The sequence below is a fragment of the Peromyscus maniculatus genome, chromosome 15 (assembly GCF_049852395.1).
Source record: "Peromyscus maniculatus bairdii isolate BWxNUB_F1_BW_parent chromosome 15, HU_Pman_BW_mat_3.1, whole genome shotgun sequence".
Taxonomy (NCBI): domain Eukaryota; kingdom Metazoa; phylum Chordata; class Mammalia; order Rodentia; family Cricetidae; genus Peromyscus; species Peromyscus maniculatus.
This window is the reverse complement of record NC_134866.1, coordinates 75211680-75238865: the sequence shown is the minus strand read 5'-3', so window position 1 is coordinate 75238865 and position 27186 is coordinate 75211680. Positions and strand designations below refer to the sequence as shown.

The 27186-nt window shown below is 42.5% G+C and overlaps 1 protein-coding gene across 1 annotated transcript in view; it reads left to right on the top strand.

Moving 5' to 3' along the window:
* Nucleotides 1-27186, top strand: part of Ankdd1b (ankyrin repeat and death domain containing 1B) — a 69600-nt gene that overhangs the window by 21534 nt on the left and 20880 nt on the right. The window contains 6 exon segments of the mRNA XM_076552206.1: nt 6153-6431; nt 6590-6694; nt 18232-18330; nt 19777-19833; nt 19865-19906; nt 21244-21340. Coding sequence (XP_076408321.1) covers nt 6153-6431; nt 6590-6694; nt 18232-18330; nt 19777-19833; nt 19865-19906; nt 21244-21340 — 679 coding nt within the window.

Below are 27186 nucleotides of genomic sequence, written 5' to 3'. Positions count from 1 at the left end.
TTTAACTTTTTTACTATTAGCAACACATTGCTGTAAACTTTCATGTACATGTTTCATAGGTGTACATTTTCAGTAGTTTGAGGATATATTCCTAAGGGTAGAATTTTTAAGTAACAGAGTAACAATGTTTTGCATCTTGACCAACCACCAAACTGTTTTGCCAAAGTGGCACACCATTTTACAATCTCACCAAATCCTTGTTTTTAAGGCTCTGATTTTTGTACAAAAGCATTCAATCATTCTGTCAGACCAAACCAGGAAAAGTAAGCTATAGTTCAGAGCTGTTCTATTCCATTTACTATGCAAAGCCATTCTTGGCGTTTGCAACTCTCAGCCCTTTTGAGTATTCTTGCAGTGTTCACCTTTTCCTCCACCACTTTTTTTTCTTTTTTTCTGGTTTATTTCTATCTATTATGAATGTATAAAAAATCCTCCATCAACGCTGCTGTTAGCAGCAGAACCTTGAGAAATATACCTTTGGTTTGCCTCAGAAAAGGAACACATATTGCACTGTAAAGTTTATCAAAATGGCGCAAAACCTTGTGATAATGTTACAATACCAGTTTTAAGAGTTCAGTGACTAATGGGGAGACAATGGGATACATGCAGAACTGTGAAAGCGATCTCACTTAGCCAGCTGTACACGTAGACTGTAAATCTACATTCAGATCATTTCTGAACTAAGACTATCATCTCAGTTTATCTGTTGAGGTCAACCAGGAAACCCTAGAATATACCTTGATTTTTGCAAAAAACAAAATAGGGGGAGGGGTTTCTTCAGCATTTCAGTCCACGAGTAACAGTATCCTAACAGGCAAAGTGTTCTCTCACTGTCAACATAGAATGAACTGCTGCTGGAGGTCAACTTGGGCTTTAATTTGCATTAGCACTTACATGCATAGTAGTCCAAGTTGTTGACCTCATGACTTTAAAAAGTAACTCTAAGAAAGTAAAATGGCCCTTCTTGGAAGACTAAAGAAAGACATCCAGCCACAGTTGTAAAAAATCTCATCAAAACAATATACGCTTTTATGAATTACGCCTCAATTAAAAAAAAAAAAAGTAGCCCCAAATAAGAAGCAACTCTGAAAAAGAAAATATAACTTAAGATATTTGAAAAAAACAAGGTGAATACAGGTTCAAAAATAATTAAGATACATTTTCTTAAGGCTACCTAGAATTAGCTTTTAAAGAATTCTACCATTTCAAGTTTACCACTAGTTACTAGATACCTATTTACAAACAAGATGTTCACTTTTTTTGTTCCTTTATCAAGAGAAAAATCTACCTTCAGACTATGAGGGTGGTGATGGGAAGGGACCAGAAAACAAGATTCAAACAATCCTATGCAAATATCACATTTTTCAAATGGAAGAACTCTAAACTGCACTAGAAGTTCCAATCACCAAGACACTTTCCATTGAAAAGATTCAAGTACAACTACATGGCACCAAGGCCTAGGCCTAACATAGGCCTGACAAACAAGTCCTTGCTTTCTGGAAGAAAGGTCTCAAAAGTCCCACTCAATTCCACATAACAATACTTCGAAGATCAATTAGGTTTTCCTTTCCTTAATATTTTTGTTTTTGACTTCTAATCTTAAAGACTAGATTAAAACTCAGCTCATTTCCCAGAAGGCATTGCTTCCCTTTGCTCCACGAAAGAGTCCACCAAGACCTCTTCCTCAAAACCATCCAGCCCCTAGCCTCCAGTCTATGCCCATGATGCATCTTTCTCAACATCCTGAAAAGGCAATGTAGGTAAAATATGCTCACAAACACCAGAACTAGCTGTCAGAAAGATGTAACTTAAGTTTATAATTTAAGTTCCAAAACACAAATACTTGCAGCTTGATCTGCACTGACAATGATTGTCAAAGCCCAGAATTCAACATTTACAAATTCTCATTCACACACACAAAACACACCATTATCACACAACCTGTGTCTTGAGAGAATCTTCTGCTCCTTAAATCTTTGGCCTCCCAGTCAATCCCAAGTTCAACCAACTTTAACCAAAACTTCACTCAGAATTTCACCAAGCTTTTCACCCACACATTAATGCCTGTCGCATCCTTCATCAACTGTCAAAATCTGAAGCCTGCTCAGAGATCGCCAGGTAAAAGAAAACAAATGAAATACACAGAGGCTATTTCAAAACAGAACATGACCATCATCCAAAAAAAAAAAAAAAAAAAAAAAAAAATGTCACGATTCCCGATTGGGATCATCTTTTGTTTCCCACGTTGGACTATTTCACACTCCGGCATTGGCCAAAGGACACGAGAGCTGGTTCTGGAGCATACAGTCTCTCACACAGGTGTCCCCAGATGAACACCAGAGACAAAGTCACTTGAGGCCTCTCCCGCACAGAGACTGTCCCACAGGGGCAGTGAGGGAGGACACCCACTAGTCCGTGGAGATCCCTGAGAGAGCACGATTCTCAAAATCTGGACTGTACACAATTCACATCAGCCCTGCCCAGGCACCCACCGGAAGAAAGATGCAGCTATTTGCCAGAACTCAGCACTCCACTCTAGATCTCTGCTGCCTTAGTCTCTGTCGCGGATTTCCAAGTTCTGGTAGTTACCTGGACCACTGAGGCATTGCCACAAGACTTCTTCTCTTTTGAAACATCCTTTTTCTCTAGATATTAGGATAGCTACACCAGCTTGTTTCTTAGGTCCATTTGCTTGGAAAGCCTTTTCCCAGCCCTTTACTCGGAGGTAGTGTCTATCTGAAGTTAAGGTGTGTTTCTTGTATGCAGCAGATGGATGGGTTCTGTTTTCTTATCCATTCTGTTAGCCTATGTCTTTTTATAGGTGAGTTGAGACCAGACCGTTGATATTGATGGATATTAATGACCAGTGATCATTAATTCCTGTTATTTTTTGTGGTTGTGTTGTGTTGTCCTTCTGTGGTGTATGTTGGTGTGGGATTATCTATTGCTTGATTTTTCATGGATGTATTTAGCTTCTTTGGGTTGAATTTTCCCTTCTAGTGCTTTCTGTAGGGCTGGGTTTGTAGACAAGTATTGATTAAATCTGGTTTTATCCTGGAATATTTTGTTTACTCCACCTATGGTGATTAAGAGTTTTGCTGGGTATAATAGTCTGTGTTGGCATCCGTGGTCTCTTAGTGTCTGCATGAGATTTGTCCATGATCTTCTAGCTTTCATAGTCTCTATTGAGTAGTCTGGTGTTATTCTGATGGGTTTACCTTTATATGTTACTTGGTCTTTTTCCTTTGCGGCTCTTAATATTTTTTCTTTGTTCTGTGTGTTTAGTGTTTTGATTATTATGTGGCGAGGGGACTTTTTTTTTGGATCCAGCCTATTCGGTGTTCTGTAAGCTTCTTGTATCTTCATAGGTATTTCTTTCTTTAGGTTAGGAAAGTTTTCTTCTATGATTTTGTTGAATATATTTTCTGTGCCTTTGAGTTGGTATTCTTCTCCTTCTTCTATCCCTATTATTCTTAGGTTTGGTCTTTTCATGGTGTCCCATATTTCCTGGACGTTTTGTGTTACGACTTTTTTGTCTTTAGTATTTTCTTTGACTGACGAATCTATTTTCTTTATCGTGTCTTCAGTGTCAGAGATTCTCTGTTCCATCTCTTGCAATCGGTTTGTTATGCTTGTTTCTGTAGTTCCTGTTCGTTTTGTCAGGATTTCTATTTCCAGCATTCCCTCAGCATGTGCTTTCTTTATTGTCTCAAATTCATTTTTCAGATCTTGGGATGTTTCTTTCATCTGTTTAATTGCTTTTTCTTGGCTTGATTTGATTTCTTCCCATTTTTTGTTCGTTTTTTCTTCCATTTCTTTAAGGGAGTTTTTTATTTCCTCTTTAATAGAGTTTTTCATTTCCTCTTTAAGGGAAGTTTTTATTTCCTCTTTAAGAGAGTTTTTCATTTCCTCTTTAAGGAAAGTTTTTATTTCCTCATTGAGGGAATGTTTAATTTCTTCTTTAAGGGCCTCTATCATCTTCTTAAAGTCATTTTTAGGGTTGATTTCTTCTATTTCTTCTGTCATGGTATGTTTAGGTCTTGCAGGTGTAGAATCACTAGGTTCTGGTGTTGCCATATAGGTCTTTATGTTGTTGCCTGTATTTTTGCGCTGGCGTCTACTCATCTTTTCCTCTGTGCGGTGCAGGTGGTGTCTGTGTCTGAGAGTGCCTCTCTTGTTCTAATTTTTAGTCTTGGTTTAGTAGGGGTTCTTGGTTAAATTGGTACTATTGGGCTGTTTCTTCAGGGACAGCTGATTTCAGTCGGTGAATTATATACTTATGATTCTGGTGATCTGGTTTAGTGGCTGGGTAGCGCCTTCTTCTGTGTTCCCAGGTCACGTTTTGTTCATTTGTCAACTCCTCAGCTGATCTTGTTTCTTCAGACTTCAAACTGTAGGCATCTGAATCCTCTCCCAGATGGGTTTCAGCTGAGCAAGGTAGTCTCACCAACACCTCCAAGTTGTTGGGTTTCACAGGATCAGCAGTTGGGCCCTGGGTTGTCCCCAGACAAAGTGCCCAGACTCGCCCTGGTCCCGACCCACAGAGATAGCCTCTTCCCCAGGTGTTGGGGCTAGGGGTGTCCCCGTTCCAAGCTGCGTTTGCCCCTCTCCGTCCCCGGGCCTGTCCACCCCTGTGGCCCGCTGCCACAGGCCCACCCACGTCCACTTGTCTCCGCGGCCGCTGGGCCTGTATGTCCCTGTCAGCTGCTGCTGGGTCTGTCTGCCTCTGCGGGCCGCCAACGGGCCTGTATGTCTCTGCCAGCTGCCGCCGCAGGCCTACCTACCTCTGCTTGTCACTGTCGCCGGGCCCATCCACCTCTGCAGACCGCCACCGGGCCTGTATGTCTCTGCTGGTTGCCGCTGGGCCTGTATGTCCCTGTCGGCTGCTGCCACCGGGCCCGTCCACCTCCGCAGGTTGCCGACCTGCGTCTGCCTGTCTCTGCCGCGTGGCCTGTCTACTTCTGTGGACCGCCACTGGGCCTGAATGTCTCTGTTGGCCGCCGCCGCCGCCGCCGCCGGGCCAGTCCACCTACATCTGCTTATCTCCGCTGCAGGGTCTGTCCACCTCTGTGGGCCGCCACTGGGCCTGAATGTCTCCGCCGGCTGCCGCCAGGCCTGAATGTCCCTGTCGGCCACCGCCGCCGGGCCCGTCCACCTCCGTGGGCCGCTGCCACAGGCCTACCTGCGTCTGCTTGTCTCCGCCATCTTCTTTTTATTCTCGCCGGATCCACAGCTGGTCCTGTTTCCTCCTGTTCCCCACCTTCTTGAGACAGCCAGTGTTAACTGCTGGCTCTTTGTTTCCTTCCACATCATGGCTAGTTCAGTGTATGATTTAACAACTCAGCATACAGCTTCCCACAGGTCAGGAAGGTCCGAAATGAATCTCTCAATCTGACAATTTGTACCATCTTTTCACCTGTCTTGAGCCCCATTCCTTGTGTTTTGTTTGTTTGTTTGTTTGTTTGTTGGAGACAGTGTTTCTTAGTGTAACCACCCTGTAGACCAGGCTGGCCTCAAACTCACAGGGATCTGCCTGTCTCTGCTTCCTGAGTGCCAGGGTTAAAGGCACACGTGTACCACTGTCACCTGGTGCATATTTTGATTTTTATGGAACTGCCCGTTAGACAGTAACATTTTGCTTTTTTTCTAGTATCCTAGGAGACCTCGCTCATCTGCATGCTTTTCTACGGTTTGTCTTTTGTTGTTGGCGATACTTTGTAAAAAACATTCCATATATTAGAGATCCGTTTATCTTTACTAACGATAGAGTTTTGAAAGTGTCATTTGTTTATAGAGTTTTGAAAGTGTCATTTGTTTAAGGTTTATGTTCTATTTTTCCTTTTATAACTCTAAATCAAGAAAGTGCACATTATAGTCTAGTTCAAAAATAGTTATTTGTTAGCCGGGCGGTGGTGGTGCACGCCTTTAATCCCAGCACTTGGGAGGCAGAGGCAGGCGGATCTCTGTGAGTTCGAGGCCAGCCTGGGCTACCAAGTGAGTTCCAGGAAAGGCACCAAAACTACACAGAGAAACCCTGTCTTGAAAAACCAAAAAAAAAAAAAAAAAATAGTTATTTGTGTGCTTGTGCTGTTGTATGTATTTATAATTTTTTAGTATACTGTTGTGCATTTCATTTTATGCATTTCCTTTAGATGGAGACCCACTTGTACCTGTATTACTTATATGTCCTCTACAGAATTACAATATCACTTTTGTTACATATTAAATTACTTATTCCTTATTTTTCCAGTAATGTAGTATTACCTAGGTTTTTGTTGGCTGAGGCAGTTCATTTGTGTAATGAGTCCTTCTCTTTTCTCTTTTTGGGGAAGCACAGTCCGACAGTAATCCACCTGTCATCCTGGTCTGGAAACTTCGAGATCATGCTCATGCTAGTTAAAGCTGGAGCAGACCTTAGAGCCAAGAGCCGGGTAGGTATGCAGGTCCCACGGGGACATGAGCTCTCACCTTACCAGTGCCGGGGTGGGAGTTCTTGGGGTCCCACTGGGGCTCAAGTCACTGGTGCTGGGACGGGAATTCTGGGGTTCTGCAATAAACACACCTTCATCCTGACTTCACCTCTCTTCAGAAAGGAATGAATGCTCTCCACTTCGCAGCTCAGAACAATAACCTGCACATGGTGGATTACCTCATTCAAGACTTGCACCTGCAGGACCTGAACCAGCCCAACGAGGTGTGCGTGCACATTCTCTCTTAGTTCTGCTTCTTCCTGCTTGGGCGGGGCTGCTAGAACAGCAAGCGCAAGGAGGCTTGGCCCTGTAGCCAGCTCCTCACCTCTCTGGTAGACTGTAGAGCAGGAGGGTTGCTGGTGGCAGTGGCCCAGGCTTCTGCATGTGGAGAGAGCAGGAAGCATAGAGAAAGCCAGGCTCCGCTTTCCCTTTGCATCCCCTCATCCTGGCCTGGTTCGGACACTGTCCACCTCCATTAGTATTCACAGTGTGCACTCAAGCTTTATTCTATGGTGCCTGACCCTTTCAGAGTGTATTTGACCCAAAGTAATCTCCTTCCTATATTTGCCTTTTTTATTCTTTCCTAAGAGATTTAGACCAGTGTTACCTCATGACTGTGTCCTAATGTGCTAGGCACAGAGGAAGGCAACTTATGTGCATTCTTTCAGGGACAGGACTAGGGCCGAGAACATACATTACCACAGTGGACTCTTGACTCATTTTGTGGAGGAAGTGGTGTGTAGGAAGGAGCAGGCAGGCTGATGGGTTCAGGGACAGAAACAGGTTTCATGAGAGCCACCTCCTCCTTCCTCCCACCCCCACCCCCTTTTTTTGAGATAGGAGCTTGCTCCATAGCCCAGACTGCCCCTGAGCCTGTGATCCTCCTGCCTCAGCCTCCAGGGTGCTGGGATTAGACAAGCATCACCACACCCAGCTTTCCCTACTTCCTGAGGTTCCTGTTTTTCCCGTCCGTCAACCTGTGGTACACTCGTTCCTCCTCCTCTGGCAATCTGCTGAGGAAAAGGCTGAAGCGCTCACTGGTGTGTAGAGCTACACATCCACCGAGAGACCTTAGGTTAACGCGGGTTCAGAGACTACAAGAGAATGAGCCAGGGCGTTCACTGGGGTGGTAGAGGAAGCCTCTCAAAGCTGATTTTTATTTCTACAATAAACCTGGATTGAGGGACCAGACAAATAAAATATACTGCTTTTCTAAGATATTCGAAAGAAATGTCTTAGAAATCCAGTAGAAGTAGAACTTACTAAGGGCTGGGTCGGGGGTGGGACGTGACAGGCAGTTGTCATTCACTGGGTAAAGAATTTCAGTTTTGAAAGAAGAAGAGGGCTATGGAGATGCATGGCGGTGACGCATGCATAACGATATGAATGCATCTAGTCCAGGGCTGGGGGTGGTGCTGGGGGTAAAGAGGCGCTTGCCGCCAAGCCTGATAGCTTGAATCTGATCCTTGGAACCTACATGATGAAAGTAGAGGATCACCTTCCACAAGCCCTCTGACCTCCACGCACACTCGGTGCCATGCATCCACCCACACACAAAATAATGAACAATCAAACCTAATGCCACTGAACTATGCATTTAATAATGATTAGTGGGGTAAATTTTATGACTGTTTTACCATGACTTTTAAAAAGTGGAGAAAGAAGCCTATTTGGAGCCAGGACAGTGACGGCTGTTGACTTATCATCTGTATACAGGTATTGTGGATTTCACATTGTGCAAGAAGGATTACTCTGGATTTGCCCTCTTGCCCAGACCCTTCTCATCCGAAAAAGCTGTTCATCTACCAGGGTTAGTAAAATCCTTTTCTGCGGCTTGAAGAGAATTCTAGACTCTGGCAAGAGAAGCTTTTACTAGGAAGGGACCTTTAAGACAACACGAATTTAACTAAGCCTATGAGAATTTGGACGGAGCTCAGAGCACATCGGACCCTGGGAAATCCGGGCAGCCCTACATATCCCTGTGCTATTACCAGAGGAGAGACATCAGAGCCAGGAGTTTGAGGCTAAGTAGTTTGAATGTTTGGAATCTGTATGTCAACCTCCATCTGTGATCGCAACTAAAGAAACAACAATGTTGGGAGAGGGCGCAGTAGAAAGGAAGCTGCAAAGACCTTTCGGGTAACGGTTGAAAATGTATGCGTGGTTGGTGATGCCTCTGTCAGCCATGTTGGTTGGGAACGTCTACTGGTCTAACAGAATCTGAGCTGGAAGTCCTTGTAAGTCAAAGGCAGCTTATTGGACGGGGAGGGGTGGTGGTAAAGAGTGTAAGGGGAACTGAGAAGACATCTGTTTTCTCATTCAGGCATCCCTCAGGATCCATAGGGGATTGGTTCCAGGACTCCTCTTGGATGCTAAAATGGGCAGAAGCTCAAGTCCTTATGTAAAATGGTGTCATACTTTATATAACCTACACACAGCCCTCTGAGCTTTCTGAAACATCCCTAGATTGCTGTTAATAGCTGCTTCAGCGATAATGCTGTGTAGTTTATTAAAACATGTGGTGGGGTAAATGACAAGGAAAATGTCTACATGTTCAGTAGATGCAGGGTTTCCGCCCCCATGAATAGTTTGTATATTGAGTAGTTTTTTCACCCATGGATGCATGTGCCAAATGTGTCTGAGGTGGCATTTAGCCAGAGCTATCAACTGCACTGTAAAAGGAGAACTCCCCTGGTGTCTGTGCCCCGCCTCCCTGCCCCTGGGCCGCATCTCTGGCTCTGAACACTCATGACCTTCCCGCACACCTTCCTGTCCTGCTTTAGTTACTCTGGGTTTTCTCCTTATGCTGGGTTCTGCTTCCCATAAAGGGAAATGCTGTGAGGTGTGGAGGTACACAAAAAGACCCTGGAGCTGTGTCCCAAAGATCCCTGTGATGAAGAATGGGTCAGGTGGGACTTTGGGTTTAATGTTTAATGGCTGGTCTTGACCTTTTTGTTGCATTTGGTGACTTACTGAACTTGAAATGTTTACAAACAAAAAAATCTAAATGCATCAAATTAAAACATAGAAGCATAAAAAATATGAACGAACAAAGGAAAAACAAAAAGAGACAAGAACCCTGGACACTGTTTATTCTAGTTAAAGAAAAGCACAGGATCCTGGGCCAGGAGGCATGGTGATCTGCTCCAGGCATGAAGCCTGAGGCTCAGACACTCTTCTTGGACTTGGCTGGGAAGTTTTCCTGCCTTCCAAATATAGGGAATTCCTTGAGACTGCACTGGAAAGAAGCCCACTAGAACATAATTCAGATGGGTTGTGTTGTTTCTAAAAAAATGAAATGACACGATTAAGAAACTTTATTTTCAAAAACGCACATGGCTTTGAAATTTCTATTGGTATTTTTGCCCAATCATACATATCCTAGACAAGAAAAAAGATTTATATCTTATTATTTACATCTTATTATTGCTTCATCTTTCTTTAAGGTACTTTGGAAGTATTTAAAACATCATGTTAAACATGCTATTCTGTGTAACTTGGCCTTTACATTTTTTTTTTTCTTGGTAACATCTATAAAGGGCATCCAAAGTTCGAAGACTTAGCTCTTCTGTTGGAAAGCAGGATGCTTTGTCTGGGATAACTCAGTCTTTCTTAAGCTTTCTATGGGTGTGGATCCTCACTTTGTGTAGCTATACAAAAATGTAAAGCTTTGCAGCAACCCAGAGCAAAAAAAAAAAAAAAAAAAAGACAGCCTATTTTAAAATTGAACAGACCTCTAATCCTTCTAGAGAAATGTTTGTCCTAACTGTGGTTTACAGGTGATTAGCTGCTTCAAACTCATACAAGGAGTTTAATCCCCAGAGTCATATGTTAATGACACTAAGCCAACTCTGGAGTTAGGAGGTGGGGCCTCTGGGAAAGGATCAGGATTAGATGAGATCACCAGCATGGAAACTCTGTGATTGAAACCTGATGGCTTTGTAATGAGAGGGAGAGACACACTCCCTCAGTCTCTTGCTTCCTAACTCTTGCGATGTTTCAGGAGTCAGCCAGCAAGAAGGCCTTTCCCAGATATGGGCCTAGACCTCCCTCGTTTTAGAACCATGAACCAAATAAACTTCTTTAACTTTATAAAGCAGCCTGCCTTTGGTATCATAGTAATGAAAAAAGAACACAGATTGATACATATATTTCATATAGTATATACATATATATGTCTATATTAGAATTATAGTCCCCAAACTGATAAATATATATTAGAATTCTTTCTAAGTAACAAAACTCATTTTAATCTGTGCTGAGAAATAAAGATAATCTACTATTAATTATTATAAATGAGGTCTTTGAGGGAGTGTCTTGCTGATTTCAGACATGGCGGGTTCAGCGTTTTTTCCTTCATTGGCTGTCATGTTGCTGCCTGTGGTCCTTCCTGTGCTCTTGGTGTGGTGGGAGGGTGTCCGTGAACAGCTTCCAGATTACAGCCTTATGGATCTTGACTCAAAGACAAAAGACTTTCCTATCCAAGTTCGTATATAAGTGTCACAAGCAATTCTGTTTGGTCCTGTTTGAATCACAAAGTGCTCAATTCTGAACCAATCACCATGACCAACATGAGTTTTACGATCACTTCCCATGGCAGGAGGAAGTCAGGTAAAGTCTGGCAGTGCTGAATGCAGTAAATGGCATCATATGAAAAGGCATGACCATCAGCAAGCTGTGGTTCCCACATCTAAGTTGACTGGGGCCAAATGTGACCTATGATAATGTTACAGGCCAGGAACCTAAGAAGATCCCCTCATGGACATTGAAGCCAATTGCATAATTCTAGGACATAGCCAGTTGCTTCAAAGAAGTCCCTGGGCCTGGGGATAAAGTTTTTTTGGTAGAGACTTTTCTAACATGCACAAGACCCTCAGTTCAGTCTCCAGCACTGGACAAATAAAGGCCACTAACTTTGTGAGTTTGAGGCCAGCCTGGTCTACAGAGCAAGATTCAGGAAAGGCACAAAGCTACACAGAGAAACCCTGTCTCGAAAACCAATACATATATGTATATATATATAGGCAAACTGAATCCAAGAATACATAAAAAAAAATTATCCAACATGACCAAGTAGGTTTTATCCCAGGGATGCAAGGATGGTTCAACATATGAAAGTCTGTCAATGTAATACACCATATAAACAAACTGAAAGAAAAAAAAAAACCACATGATCATCTCATTAGATGCTGAAAAAGCCTTTGACAAAATCCAACACCCCTTCATGATAAAGGTCTTGGAGAGATCAGGAATACAAGGAACATTCCTAAACATAATAATAAAGGCAATTTAAAGCAAGCCAACAGCCACCATCAAATTAAACGGAGAGAAACTCAAAGTGATTCCACTAAAATCAGGAACAAGACAAGGCTGTCCACTCTCCCCATATTTATTCAATATAGTACTTGAACTTCTAGCTAGAGCAATAAGACAACAAAAGGAGATCAAAGGGATACAAATTGGAAAGGAAGAAATCAAACTTTCACTATTTGCAGACGATATGATAGTATACATACGTGACCCCAAAAATTCTACCAGGGAACTCCTACAGCTGATAAACTCCTTCAGTAGGTGTGTTTTTAATCTCCTGATACAGTACATAAGCCACCTTCACAGGCAGCTTTCTGTCTCCTCTTGTTGTTTTTTTCCCTGTCCACATACCGTCACACTAACTAGTACTCTCACCCCGTTACCAGCACTCAATTACTAAAGTACCGAATGAACATGTGCTAATGTGCCTCTCCTCTCTGGAGGACCCCTCCTCTCTACTTTTGCTCTTGGTTACTCTACTGCTTAGCGCAGTATCTGCATACATACATACTCAGGAGAACTGTGGACCACAAGAATGATGTAGAATGTCTGACACAGGTGGCAGTTTGAATAGGAATGGCCCCGTAGGCTCATGGATTGGAACGCTTCGTCTTCAGGGAGTGGCCATTAGGAGGTGCTGCCTTGTTGGAGTAGGTCCGGTCTTGTGGGAGGAAGCGTGTCACTGAGGGTGGGATACTGCTGCCATGAGGACCAGCCTCCAGCAGCTCAGGGTTTGAGGGGGCCCAGCACAGTCGGCCGACTGTTACTCCACTTGACTTTTCTGTCCTAGAGAGTAAAACTTAATTCTCTGGGCCAGTGAGGGGGCCTAAACTTAACTCTCTGGGGCTGATGAGAAGGTAAACACTCTCTCTCTCTCTCTCTCTCTCTCTCTCTCTCTCTCTCTCTCTCTCTCTCTCTCTCTCTCTCTCTCTCTCAGAGTCTTTCTCTGTTCTCTCTCCTCACTTGTTATTTCTTTTCTTACCTCTATCCAGATGTATCCCTTCTATCTCTCTTGATGTCTTCCTTCTAACTTCACTTTTTCCATTATAGCTTACATATCCCAGCAAAATCTTTCAAGCAGTGAAAAATTATAATGTGGTTGCATTCTATTTTCAAGTGAATGATTATAATTAATACAGGTAAAAAAAAAAACGTGTTCCTCATTTCCCTTACACGATTAAATAGCCTATGTATTTTAGATGATAAACAAATTATCCCAAGAACCCACATACATTCATACTCAAGCAACTTGTTATAGATGAACAGAGTATAAGCAAGCAAGGTGTTTTCTTAGTTAGTTCTTTTGCTGTCAGGCTGCATTTTGTGGTTACAATAAAAGGATCAATTGCTTTATTACTTATCTTAAAGGGTAATCTTTTTTTCTCTTTTTCTTTCTTTCTTTTGTTTATTTATTTATTTATTTTAGATTTGAATATAGTTTATTCAAATAATATTTCTGCTTATATAAATACACACATGCAAGTATAGATAGACATATGATGACCTCTAAAATATCAACAGTTTTTTTTTTTCATTTTCAGCTTGTCTCTTTTTTTATTTTTATTTTCTTGAGACAGGGTTTCTCTGTGTATTCTAAGCTGTCCTGGAACTCACAGAGATCCACCTGTCTCTGCCTCCCAAGTGCTGGGATTAAAGGCATGCTCCACTAACAACCGGCCCTCAAAAGGTAATCTTATAAAGAATCTTAAAAGAATCACAGACCTAAACTTTTATACATGAACAACAGTCATCTCTACTTTAAATCCCCAGGGTGCATACCCATCCATCAACAGTTTTTTTGTATCAGGAAGCTGAGGGCAGAAATGGGTACAAGGAATTAAACATCGTCTTTGATCACCAACCAATCCTACCAAGAAAGGCTGATGTCAGCTAATAATTGGGCTGCTTTGTTCTTGTTCCCTGACCTTAACGAGTTCCTCACTCAACTATGTGCCTTTCTAAACTTTAGATTGTTTCTCAAGGTTTTTTTTTTAACCTCAAAGCCATTAATAGAAACATCTTAATCTAACCTTAAGTCATATTTAAAGCTTTGTTCTAGCTATGATGCACACTGAAACCTGTGAGCACATCTCTCAACATTAAGATTAAAAGAATTTGAGCTAGCTAGGTTTCTCGGACACAATTGTTTTTCTTAATCATTACCCTAAGCCACAGTCTATATGGCTTCTCAAGAGAAGCTAGCTGTGTGACATTTCCTTGTTCTTATTTTCAATCCTTTGTAGACCCTGATTTATCAGGGGGTGGGGGCAACACCACGTCTTGCCTATATTAGTTTTTTCACTAAGCTAACATCTATCACAGTTCCACACTATGTTTATTGAAGACCCTTAATATCAAAATCCTATTTAAACTAACACTATTATTGTATAAAATCATTGCTTCAGTTAGACAGTACAGCTTAAGAGGAATGGATCTTTGTAATAAGCCACAGGTTAAAATGCCCAGTAGAATGGAATGTTTCCATTTGAGGCAGTGGGGATCTTCCCACACCCATTCACACCATGCCAGATACCAGAGAAAAATGGCAGCAGCAAACATGTAAAGACACAGCAGTAGCAAGAGACATTTTGGGGCCAAAGCTCTTAGGACCTTGCCTAGCTGACATTCACCCATCAGGGCCCTGGATGCTGGTGGGATGATCCCTGAAGTCAATTGCCACCTGCTGCTTCTTTGATGTGGCCATCGGCAGTGGGGTTTGGGGTTTCAAATACTCAAGCCAGATCCAGATGTAGAACTCTCAGCTCCTCCCCAGCACCATGTCTGCCTTTGTCCCGCCATGATGACAACACCCCTGATTAAATGCTTTCTTAAATGAGTCGCCGAGGTCATGGTGCCTCTCCACAGCAACAGAACACTGACTAAGACGACATTATTTTCATCTAGGATATGATCGTTGCCTCTTGTTCTCCTTTTCATGATTTATGTGTCATTTGGGTTTGTTATCACTAGGACACACACACCCAAGAGAACGGTTTCAAACGAGGGAAGATTTATCGTAGCTCTCGACTGCCGAGGTTTTATTTATCATGTCAGGAAGTGTGAGGCAGAGCACAGCAGCTTTCACCATGGTGGCCAGGAAGAGAGCTGGGCACAGTAGGACAGAGGCAGCACAGGACAGGCCCCAAGGACAGGTCCTCAGTGACCAACATCCTCCAGCCAGGCCCATCTCCCACTCTTCTGTCGCCACCAATAATCTGCTCAAAACTCAAACCCATCAGTGGACTAAACCATTCATTAGGTCAAAGCCCGAAACTTCAAACCCTTCGTGGAGACGCCCTCACGGACACTCCTAGAGGTGTGCTTTATTAACGTCCTGGCCATCTCATAATCCAGTCAAGTTGATAAATAAGATTAATCACCAAAGTTGTTTATACGTCGCTTCATCTGCTGTTGCCATTTGTGGATTTGTGGTAAGTCACATCCAGTAACTATCAGCCTGTCATTTTCAAATGCACTAGGTTTTGTCCTTCAGTCATAGCCCAACTTGCAGGCCGGAAACTGTGGCTCCAACCTAACTGTTCCTTCCCATGACCCTGTGGTGATTTCCTGAGAATAATAAAGGCAGCGAACCCTTCTATCTTTGAAGACCAGGAGATGTAGGTCTTATTGATAATGTATGTAGCTTAAGAACAATGGATTACCCAAACTTTCTGGTGCTAGTTCGTTTCTCTGGCTTCTGCCCATTCATGGACACAGATAGGGCTGATCTCAGCAGATGTTTTTCATTTCGTCCAATAGGCACTGGACTATTTTAGCCTCTTTCTCTGCCTTTTTCCTCCTTTATAAGCAAAGAGTGATCATGATCTTTTTGTTAAACATCATTAGCGATTGATTAGCTCACAGATTCAGAACCACATTTATAGAATCTTCTACCCTCCTTACATTAAAGGCATTTTGGTAAACTCTCAGTTAACACATTAAGCCAAGCTGAGTTTCCTTCTTTTTAGCTGAAGAAAATTCATCCAGTTTCCTTTTTCTTTTTTAAAAATAGCTGAAGTTGAAAAATTAAGTTTTCTGTGCATCTATTGCTTTTCTTGATGACATTTTGGCTGTTGAAAATGCAGTCTCCAATAACCACAGGAAAAGTTGGAGAAATTAACGTTATTCAAAAATTCTATATTTGAAGAACCATATATAAACACACCTCTCTTCACTGATGTTTCTGCATGTCTCTGCCCAATTCTTCCTTTCCATTCCAAATAGACCCACTGTTTGGATTCTGCGCCAGGCCAGATGCAGCACTACATGACTGCACATGTGCAGTTTGGGGTCTTGCGTCTTACATCATCAGTGCGTGCTGGTGACTACACATGCGCCTTAAAAGCCGGACGCAGACCCCCACCCCCTCACTCTCTGCTCTCTCCTTCTGCCCTACCATCTTTCTCTCTCTCCAGGCCTGGCTCTCCTCTTTCCCCTCCCACCCTTCCCCTCCTAATAAAGCTCTAAAAACTAACACTGTGTTCTGTCGTGACCGTGACCTTTCCACACGGTAACCAGTGCCATTTATCATCCTTTCACCCACCCTCAAGAGTTTTCTGGTTGATTATTAAAAATATAACCAGTGAATACTGTTATGCCCAGATCACAGGGACTTCCAAAAGACCACCATAGAGACCGAATCCCATATGTAAAAGCAAAGAGCCTTTATTTCAAGCTTGGAGCTTGGTCTCTCTCTCTCTCTCTCTGTCTGATGCATCAACACATCAGTGAGAGCAGAGAGCCCAGAGCCTGGGCTGGCTAGGGTTTTTATCATAGCAGAGGTTGGGGTGAGGGGATTTCCAGGGTTCAGGACCCTGATTGGCTGACATTTGTCTAGGGATATAAGTGTGTGCTGGGAATGTTTGGCATGCTGGGTATTTCCCCTTAGATGCTGGTCCTCCATGGGTGGGGTTAACTCATGGCTTTTTCTGGGGACCAGGTGGTACCTACCCATAAGCCTATCATGGCAGCTGTGTCTGGGCCCTTAAGCCTGTCATGGCAACTGTGTGGTCAACCTGTTTTAGGGCCCCCACAAATATGACCTCAAATTTGATTATGGGAAGTCTGGAGAGCTGGCTCAGTGGTTAAGAGCACTTGCTGCTCTTGCAGAGGACCTGGGTTCAGTTCTTAGTCCCAACATGGAGGCTCACAACTGTTTTCAAGCCTAGTTCCAGGTGATCCAGAAGGGCTCTAGCAGGCCTGAGCATGGCAAACACATGCCCGCCCAAGGCAAATATGGCACCAACAAGAATTGCCTTTTTCCCTTCACCCCTTGTTAAAAACCATTAGATTGGGCCGGGCAGTGGTGGCACACACCTTTAATCCCAGCACTCGGGAGGCAGAGGCAGGAGGATCTCTGTGAGTTCAAGGCCAGCCTGGGCTACAGAGCGAGTTCCAGGAAAGGTGCAAAGCTACACAGAGAAACCCTGTCTCGGAAAAAAACAAAACAAAACAAAAAAAACATTAGATTAATTTCCTAAAGCTAGCCCCCAAGATTCATTCCCTTATTTGACCACTGACTCATTCCTGAGACAAAACACCAAGGTCCAACAATCAACATTTATTATTTGGCTAACATGTCCAATCAGGATTTATCAACTTACCCTAGCATAGACTCCCCATTTTTCCCTTTAAAAACCCACTCCTGCAAAAACAAACAAAAATCAAAACAAAACAAAAAAGCCCAACATCTGCTTGTTGCTTGCTTATTGTTGCAACTGCTTATAGTCTGTCTTTGCAGCTTCCCCGCCCCCACCCACCCACCCTCTTCCCAGCCCCTCCTGAGTAATAAATCTCCTTTGTGTTGAGAATTTAGTATCTAGGTTTGTCCTGTACCAACTCTGATGGGGGGGGGGTCCTCTTTTGCAGATCCAATGTTCTCTTCTGGCCTCTGAGGGTACCATGCATGCATATGATACACATACATGCACTCAAGGTTTACATACACGCATTAAATAAAAGTAAATACATCTTTAAGAATAAAGTAAAATTCAGTTGATCAATGTTGTACCTGAACGAGTTAAACACTAAAGAATTACCAGTAAGACTCAGGGTGATGCTCTGGGGCTTCAAACAGGATCTGATGCTAGCTGATGTCTTAATCCATTCAGGAATCCTTGCTGCATTTGAAACGGCTTCTGATCATTAGACGGTGATATATACGGTGCTTCTCCGATGCTTCAGGGGACCTCTTCTGAACACTTCTCTTGTCGCCATGAAACTGGTTCAGTGTTGACATGGGGTTCCCCACAGTTCTGATGGCAACCCAGAACTGGATCAGCTTAGGTTTAGAGACATTATCATCCCCTTCCCGTGAGAAGGGGGCTGGAACTGATAGGACCAGAAGGACCATCTTAGCTGTCTCATTCCCTTTAAAATGCTACCCACTCCTTGTCAGTTACTCCAATTGTTTGCTGAGTGTGAAATAAACAGAGTTTGTGATTGATTTCAGAGAGGAAGAAAACCGTTTCTTTTGGCAGCTGAAAGGGGCCATGTTGAAATGATTGAAAAACTTATTTTCCTTAATCTGCATACTTCAGAAAAGGATGAGGTGAGTTGGAATTAGGTTTTTTTGTTTTGTTTTGTTTTGTTTTTCTGAGAACAAAGAGGAGAAACAGTTGGTGTAGGGATTAACAATCAGTATGCAGATTGCATGACAGTTTTTTTTTTTTCTGGTCCACAGTAGAGTTCTTAAATTGTTACTACTGAGAGCATGGACTGTGCAGGTAAAATCCATCAATTTTTGCTGTAGGTTGTCATGATTGGTAGGTGTTGTTTTTTTTTTTGTTTTGTTTTGTTTTGTTTTTTTGAGACAAGGTCTCTATGTAATCCTGGCTGTCTTGGAGCTTGATATATAGACCAGGCTGGCCTGGAATTTACAGAGATCCACCGACTTCTGCTTCTTGAGTGCTGAGATTAAAAGCGTCCACCACCAGGCCTGGCTATGATTGCTAGTTTTTCTTCATAATTAAAAAAAAAAAAATCTTTTCAAGACAGGGTTTCTCTATGTAGCCCTGGCTGTCCTGGAACTCACTCTGTAGACCAGTCTGGCTTTGAACTCACAGAGATCCATCCACCTGCCTCTGCTCTCCCCCCGCACCTCACCCCCCCAGTGCTGGGATTAAAGGTGTGTGCTGCTGCTGCCTCCCAGCCATAAATGTTTTGAAATTAGTTTACTTCATGGATTTTTCTACTTCGTGTTGAGTTTGACTCTTCTAAATCAGAACCTTGATGAACTTGGCCTCAAAGCTGCCTGTGATGTGTTGTTTCCTAAACAGAGGACACACTCCTGGGAAGGCCCAACCCTCTCCTATCCTTCCTTGAGGACTGCTTTGGACTTGGTCCCACATTAACTGTGAAGGGAAAACCCACAAGGTAGCCATCCCTATGGACATCTTTGATGACTTTCCTAGGGTAAATTTCCAGATGTGGAATTATAAGTCTACGAGTTTTGCACCGTATTATCTTTTTTTTTTTTTTTTAATTTTTTTTTTTTTTTTTTTTTTTTTGGTTTTTCGAGACAGGGTTTCTCTGTGTAGCTTTGCGCCTTTCCTGGGACTCACTTGGTAGTCCAGGCTGGCCTCGAACTCACAGAGATCCACCTGGCTCTGCCTCCCGAGTGCTGGGATTAAAGGCGTGCGCCACCACCGCCCGGCCGTATTATCTTTTGATATGTGTCATTAAGATTACTGCTCGGTTGTTTTTATCCGGGTACCCTAACATAGGCTAGGTCCGGTTATTTTTGTTGCTTTTTTTTTTTTCTAAAAAAGTGGTACCAAATTCAAGCAAGAATGACTTTTTTCCTCCTACTGGTTCAAAAAGCCAAGGCTTTTCATTTAAAACTTAAAAATTGATTTAAAGCTTTACTTAAAACTGGGTAATGTCTATATTCTGCTTTCACCAAAGAAAAAGCTTCCAGAAGCCACGCTGTGGCCTGGTGTTGGAGGGTGTGTTCCTCGGCACAGGCAGTCTCACCTGGAGTGCGTTTCCACTTCAGGAAGGGAGCACTGCCTTGCGCCTGGCTGCTATGTACGGCCACAGTCCAGCCGTGCAGGCACTACTAACTCAGTGGCCCAGCCGTGCAGGCACTGCTAACTCAGTGGCCGGAAGTAAATGAGACCAATGAGGTATGTGGCCATGCAGAGCCCGGCTGCTTTCTTCAAGTGTCCTCCACCAGGGAGTTTGCTCATTCGCTCAAAAGCCGATTGTAAGAGCGGGGCGAGGAGGGAGGGATGACACCAGAGAAACACGGTCTTCCAGATACAACAGAGACTGTGGCTGTAGGCACAGAGCCTGCACAGGTTCAAGCCCGACGGGGTCCCAGCGTTGGGAAGGGGAAGTGGACGCAAGCTTCCAGCTCTGAGGAGCTGTCCCCAGTTGACAACCGCTTGCAAAGAAAAAATTAGTTTTCTCCAGTGGAGTTTCACTGGATATACAAACTGCACCCAAGGGAGGCTCCGTGCCCAGCAGGAGATGCCAGCACAAAACGAACTCAATAGTGTTTTTGTAGACTTTTTGTCTCATGTTGCTCTGTTTGGATATTTTTTTGTCCGACTCGTTTTTGCTTGAATGTTAATGGTTTGGGATTTTGTGGTTTTATGGGTTTTGTTTGTGTGTGTATTTCTTGTTTGTGTGTGCTTTTAAATTCTGTTTTGTTTGTTTGCCTGATTGTTTTCTAGAGAGAGAGAGGGAGAGAGAGAGAGAGAGAGAGAGAGAGAGAGAGAGAGAGAGAGAGAGAGAGGGCATGGAGGTGGGTGAGTGGGGAGATGGGAAAGATCTGGAAGGAGTTGAAGGAAGAGAAGCCGTGATCAGAATATATTGCATGAAAAAAAATCTTTCCAATAAAAAAAGAAGAAGAGGAGGAGGAGGAAGAAGAAAAAGAAGAAGTCATTTGTTTTTGGAATGTGTTTTTACACTGGAGTCCTACAGGACAAGAAAGACATGAGGAAAACATATGGTTATAGCTGTATATACAATATGCCATGAGAATCAATTTCAGAAACCGCAGCCTTCACATAGGTGGCAATATCTTATCTCTGTTTTACCATTCCACTGGACTTTGGGCAGAGAGAGTTGACTTTTGTTGTTGCTTTTTATTTTCCTGGGGTATGTGTGTACATAAAAGACATGGTGTGTCCTGGGACTGACCAGGTCAGGAGGACAGAAATTGACAATAGTTGGGTTGAGTAGCTAAAACAGGTAGATGATGAAAGCTCTGATCACCAGCTATTTGGTTTTCTTGCCTATAAAATGGAGATAAAGTGAATCCTTCTAGGATTATCATATGATTTGACTGTTCCAAAGTATATGGTCTTGGCAGTGTATGCTGGCACATAAATGCTAAGTAATGCTAACAACAACAAAAGAATCATGCATAAAAGATAATGGAAGCATGCTGTTTTTCAAAGTATTCTTATTATATGACAAGGGGAAACTAATTTTAACTTCTTTTTCTTTTTGTCAGAATGGAGAAACTCCATTCATGTTGACTGTTGAAGGAGGTCATGAGGAATGCAGCCCAGTACTCCTGGCAAGAGGAAGTGACATCAACATTCCAAAGAGTATGCAATCTGTGCTGTGATCAGCCCTACAGTGGGAGGAGAGCTTAGAATATGCTTTGGAATTCTGGCCCTTAGTTGATGGCTTACTAGATTTTTATAGAATTAAAATTTTAGTATGCTCTGTTTTGCATAAGAATGAGTTACCACCGGGCGGTGGTGGCACATGCCTTTAATCCCAGCACTTGGGAGGCAGAGCCAGGTGGATCTCTGTGAGTCTGAGGCCAACGTGGGCTACAGAGAGAGATCCAGGACAGGCACCAAAGCTACACAGAGAAACCCTGTCACTCACAAACAAACAAACAAACAAACACACACACACACACATGCACACACAAAAAAAAAAAACAAACTAGAATGAGTTACCACAGGTGGTCTCCATTAACGTCTCTTCGAAAGCAATGTCATTCCTCCAATTCATTTGGGGAATGACTGAAAAGGAGACAAAAGGAGCAAAGACCTGTCACAGTCCGATGACAGACACTCGACTCACTTCATTGACAGCAGATACTAAAGAAGAAAAAAGTTCGCTGTGTGAAAGCTCCATGGGTCATCGTGGGCCCAAAGAGTGCAGGTTGCTGTCTGCCTCTAAATATAAAATACTTTACTGAGTCATGACACTAACAGACTTTGAAACTTTCAAGACTAGTGTTTTAGTTACCATCCTACTGCTGTGAAGAGACACCATGAGCCAAGCAGCTTATAAAAGGAAGCATTTAATTGGGGGCTTGCTCACCGTTTCAGAGGGTTAGTCCATGAACGTCACCGTGGAGAACATGGCTGCAGACAGGCATGGTGCTGGAACAGTAGCTAAGAGCTTATATCCTGGTCCACAGGCAGCAGGCAAAGAGTAAGAGTGGGCCTCACATGACTTTTGAAACCTCAGCGCCTACCCCCAGTGACACACTTACTCCACTGAGGCCACACCTACTAATCCTTCCTAAACAGTTCATCCATTGGGAACCAAACATTCTGATATATGGGCCCATGGGCCATTCTTATTCAAACCACCACAACTATGTTACTAGCTTCAGTTTTTTTAGATTAAAAAAACAAAACTATAACTGAGAATGAGCAATCTAATCCAGAATTAGCAAACTAATCCAGAATCATACCTCAATGGCAGTGCAAAGACTGAAACTCATGCTGGTGTCTGTGTCTTCAAACGGGTTACTGTGATTTTTTGATTAATATTAAATTACCATGAAAATAACTCCTGACAGAAAATTCAAATGGTTTCTAAAAGAGTCTATGATTGAAAAAGTGGCTTTCTCCGACTCTACATTTCCGTTCTGCCCCTCAGAACTCATGTCTCTGAAGTTTCCTTTGTCTCCCAGGAGGTCTCCATGCATTCACAGGGGAAGTGAGCCCATACTGGACACTCATCTGCACAGTAAGACACTATGTAATCTGTGCTGCTCTGCACCTTCCTGTTGCTTTTATTTTAATCTTTGTATTAGCACAATGTGTAAACAGTTCCTTTACAGGGACTGGAGAGATGGCTCAGTGGTTAAGAGCACTGACTGCTCTTCCAGAAGACCCGGGTTCAATTCCCAACACCCACATGGCAGCTCACAACTGTCTGTAACTCCAGTTCCAGGGGATCTGACACCCATGGCAAAAGACCAATGCACATAAAATAAAAATAAATAAAACCCCAACAATTCCTTTACAAAAGGTTCAACGCCCCAAGCAATGTCTTCTACCCTCGTACACTGCTGTCATGAGTAGATCCTCCTGAAAAAAGGCTTTGTGTTACTTCATCATGTATGGGAAATTATTAGAGAATTTAAAAGGATGGGGGGGAATCTAGACCTTTCTCTGAAATAGATGATGAAGTTGCTATCAATGGCCAGAAAAGTCATACAACCTCTAAGTGTAATGAATAGCAAGACACAGCTAGACAAGAGTGTGGTGAATTTATCAATTGGAAAAATATGTTGCTTTTAAAAATCATAATGCAAAAAAGAAAATCGCAATGCATGGACCTTCATGTAGGCAAAACACTCATACATATAAAACAAATCTTGAGAAATTATAATGAACATACTATAAATATTACATTATATAAAATGTTTATTATGGAACACTAGTTAAAAGTAATATAATAAATGTTAATAGAGTTACACAGACATTGACAAGTATCTTAAGAGAGAATATAAATAAAAAATAGTGAGTTTCTTCTCAGTGATATTGCAAGGTCATTGATACAACAAGCATAGACTAAGAATTCAGAATATGTGTGCTGCAGAGCTGGCTCAGGAGTTAAGAGCGCCTGGCTGCTCTTCCAGAGGACCTGGGTTCAGATCCCAGGACCCACATCAGGCAATTTATAATTATCTGTAACTCCAGTTTTGGGGTATACTACCTCTGGCTTCCACGGGCACTGGCAGTCAAGTACACATACACATGCAGACAGACAGACAGACTCACACACACACACACACACACACACACACACACACACACACCCCTATACCCAATTAAAATTAATAAAAGTAAATCTTTAAAAATAAATACAAGAGTTCAGGATGTGGAAATCTCTCTTGTCCCCGGAGGGCATCTATTCCAAGTCCTTGGGATGGCCTCCCTGCTTAGCAGGGCTCTGAGGCTCGCTCCCTCATCCGAACCCCATAGCTTCTATATTTGCTATTCTGCCTTCATCAGGATTTGTCTTCACTGTGATTTTCACATGCACAAGCTCACATTCTTCCCTTCTAGGACAGCACACTCCCATCATCCACATTCTTTCAGCAATAGCCTCAACTGATGGGAGTTGCCAAAAGTCCACACCAGCTTTACCAGAGTCATTGCTTAAATAGGTTTGTGTCTCCCCATCACCAAGGAGTTTAATCTTCAAAGCCTCACGATGGCAAGGGCAGAAATGTAATCCAACCATGATATTTAGAGGTGCATCCTTTCAAAAGTGATTAGTTCATTAGGGTGGAGTCCCACGATTGATTGTATCCTGGTAAGTTTATAAGGAGAGGGAGAAAGACCATGTGGATGGAGATACACACCATAGCACTGTGATATGATGCAACCTAGAGAGTCCCATTCCAGAGCCCACTCCAGGACATTTGGACTTCCTTTCTGAGCAAAATAAACCTCACTTCCTTATAAATTAGCCTACCTCAAGTACTTTGTGATAGGGATGAAAACTTACTACTATTTCTAGAGGTTTTTACCTTTGTTCATTAGCATAGTTTCTAGATAAATAATCCCAGCACCTACTATAGTCCAGAACTGTTCCCATTTGTCCTGGAGAAGACTCCTAGGAAATAAGCAATGTGGAGTAAGAAGCCAGCTGCAGTAGCACACAAGACTACATTGTTTCAGACTTCATTTTGCTTTTACATCTGCAGGGATGTGTTCAGTCATGGGAATGCTTCACCTTGCTGATACCAACTTCGCTTGGCCTCTAGGAGATGGCTTTTGTGTTCTCTTGTGCTAATGAGAGAAAGTACATAATTGAGTCATTTCTGAGGAAGCAATTGGAGTAAGAGCATGGATTTGGTTGTTAACAGACTTCCTCCATTTGTGCTAGATGGAGAGACTGCCCAATTTGGGCACCAGCCTCTCTTCAGCATTGTATCAGCTGCCATAAGCCCTACGCCATATATTATCAAATGTATTTAAATATCCCTACATTTCTAATATGTATTACCATTGTTACCCTAAACAGATCTTTTATTTTTATTTAATTATTTGGTTTCAGTGAACTTCATCTAATTTATAAGTGATTGATTTCTTAGAACATTGTGTATATACTTGGAAATTTTCAGGAGGTTAAAAAATGAAAACTGTAGGTCATTTACAAATACAATGAATATTTTATGATATTACATTTAACAATCAATGAAGTAGGAATGTGTCAATTAAATATTTATTCACTTCAATTTTGTGGCTTTCTTTTGGTATCTTGGAACTAGTAGTTATTATTTTTTCTTAAGTTTCACATATTTCTGGGGCTGGAGAAATGGCTCAGTGGTTAAGAGCACTGGCTGCTCTTCCAGAGGACTGGGGTTCGATTCCCAGTGCCCCACATGGTGGCTCATAGCTGTCTGTAACTCCAGTTCCAGGGGATCTGATACTCTGTTCTGGTCTCCATAGGGACCAGGCATACACATAGTGTACAAAACATCCATATGCACGAAACAAAATAAGTTGCACGTGTTTGTTTCTTATAAAACCCATGCGCCACATACATTGTGCCGGTAGGGTTGTGTACAAGGCTCCATAGGATGCTGGCTTTGAGTTCTTCAGACATTAGTTTCGGATTTAGGTGGCCTCAGATCTTCCCAGGGGTGTCCCCATCATTCTGATCTCATTCTAAATGTCACCTTACCCAAAGAGGCATTCTTGGTCATTCATTACAAAATAGCTGCCCAGTCAGCTCTTCAGTTCACACTGTAGCTGACAATGACCAGCCAGTATTATTCTTCTAATGACATCTAGAATCTGTTCATTAGATTTTGCTCTAAAGCTACTCATACACCAGTCTACCAGTCCACCCAGCCATGGACCAATTCACTGTCTACCCTACTGGAATAGAATATCGGGCATCCTATAGATAACAAACATATCCTTCTAACACAGTTTGTCACATAATGAGTGCTCAGTCATGTTTATGGAATGAACAAAATTATATTTATTCTCCAGCATGACTGTAGCTTAAAAGAAAGAGGCAGGAGGGTATTACAGGAAGAATGAAGTCCCCCTCATGCCCAGAGATACCCATATCTTAGTCCAATAAACCCGTGAATGTGTGTTTACATAGCAAAATCATCTGATATTCATATGAGATTGTCCTGGGTTATATGATCATAAGAGTCTGGTAAAGTGAAGAGGGAGACAGGATGGACCCAACTAAATACTACCGACAGTGTGTGTGTTGGGGGCATCATAAGCCAAAGTATCTAGGCATCTGGAGACCAGTTCTCCCAGCAGACTCCAGAATGGAACTTGGCTCACTGACACCCACATCAGACTTCTTGACCTCTAGAACTGCATAATGATGGTACATTTTTAAAAATTAAGACACTAAGTTTGTGGCAGCAACCTGTAATGGTGAAGACAAATATAGGTACCCAGTTATACTGTTTTTACAGATGGAGACAGAGAACCTGTACTCAGAAGTCTTCTAAGCCAGGTCATACAAGTATTTAGCACCAGTTCAAGCCAGCTTTTAGTTGGCTAGTCAGCTGTCTATTGCTTCCCAACAAATAAGCAAAGCTCTGTGGCTTAAAACAGTGTGGTATCATCTCTCATGGTGTGTCAATCTCAACACACAAAAGAATCTCTTAAGATTAAGTTTATGGACTGTGTAATGTTGTAGTAGGATAAGGGTGCAGCCTTTATATATTTATTTGTTCAAGGACATGGTGGCCAAGGGACATTCTTAAGGTCAAAATTGAGGAGTTCTTAAGATGTCTGAAATGAAAGTTGCTGACTATCTAGATCAATAGCAAGAGTCTTAGGTCCAAGATCAAACAGGAGGTTACTCAGTAGGCATCCTGGCAGGAATTTATTTTTAACGTTTGTATGCATGTGTATGTTTACACATTTGGCAAGGTATGTGCATGTGAGTGCAATTGCTCAAGGATGCTAATAGAGGATGTCAGACCCCTGGAGCTGGAATTACAGGTGGTTGTGAGCCACCTTGCATGGGCGCTGGGAAGCAAACTCAAGTCCTCTTCAAGAGCATGCTCTTAAGTGCTAAACCATTTTTCCAGCCTCCAGGAGTATTTTTGCTCCAGAGGCTCAGAGCCTTTTGTGAAGTCTTTTGAGAATAGTTCTTGTGGTGGTTTGGATAAGAATTGAATAAGAACATAGGTTCATATGTTTGA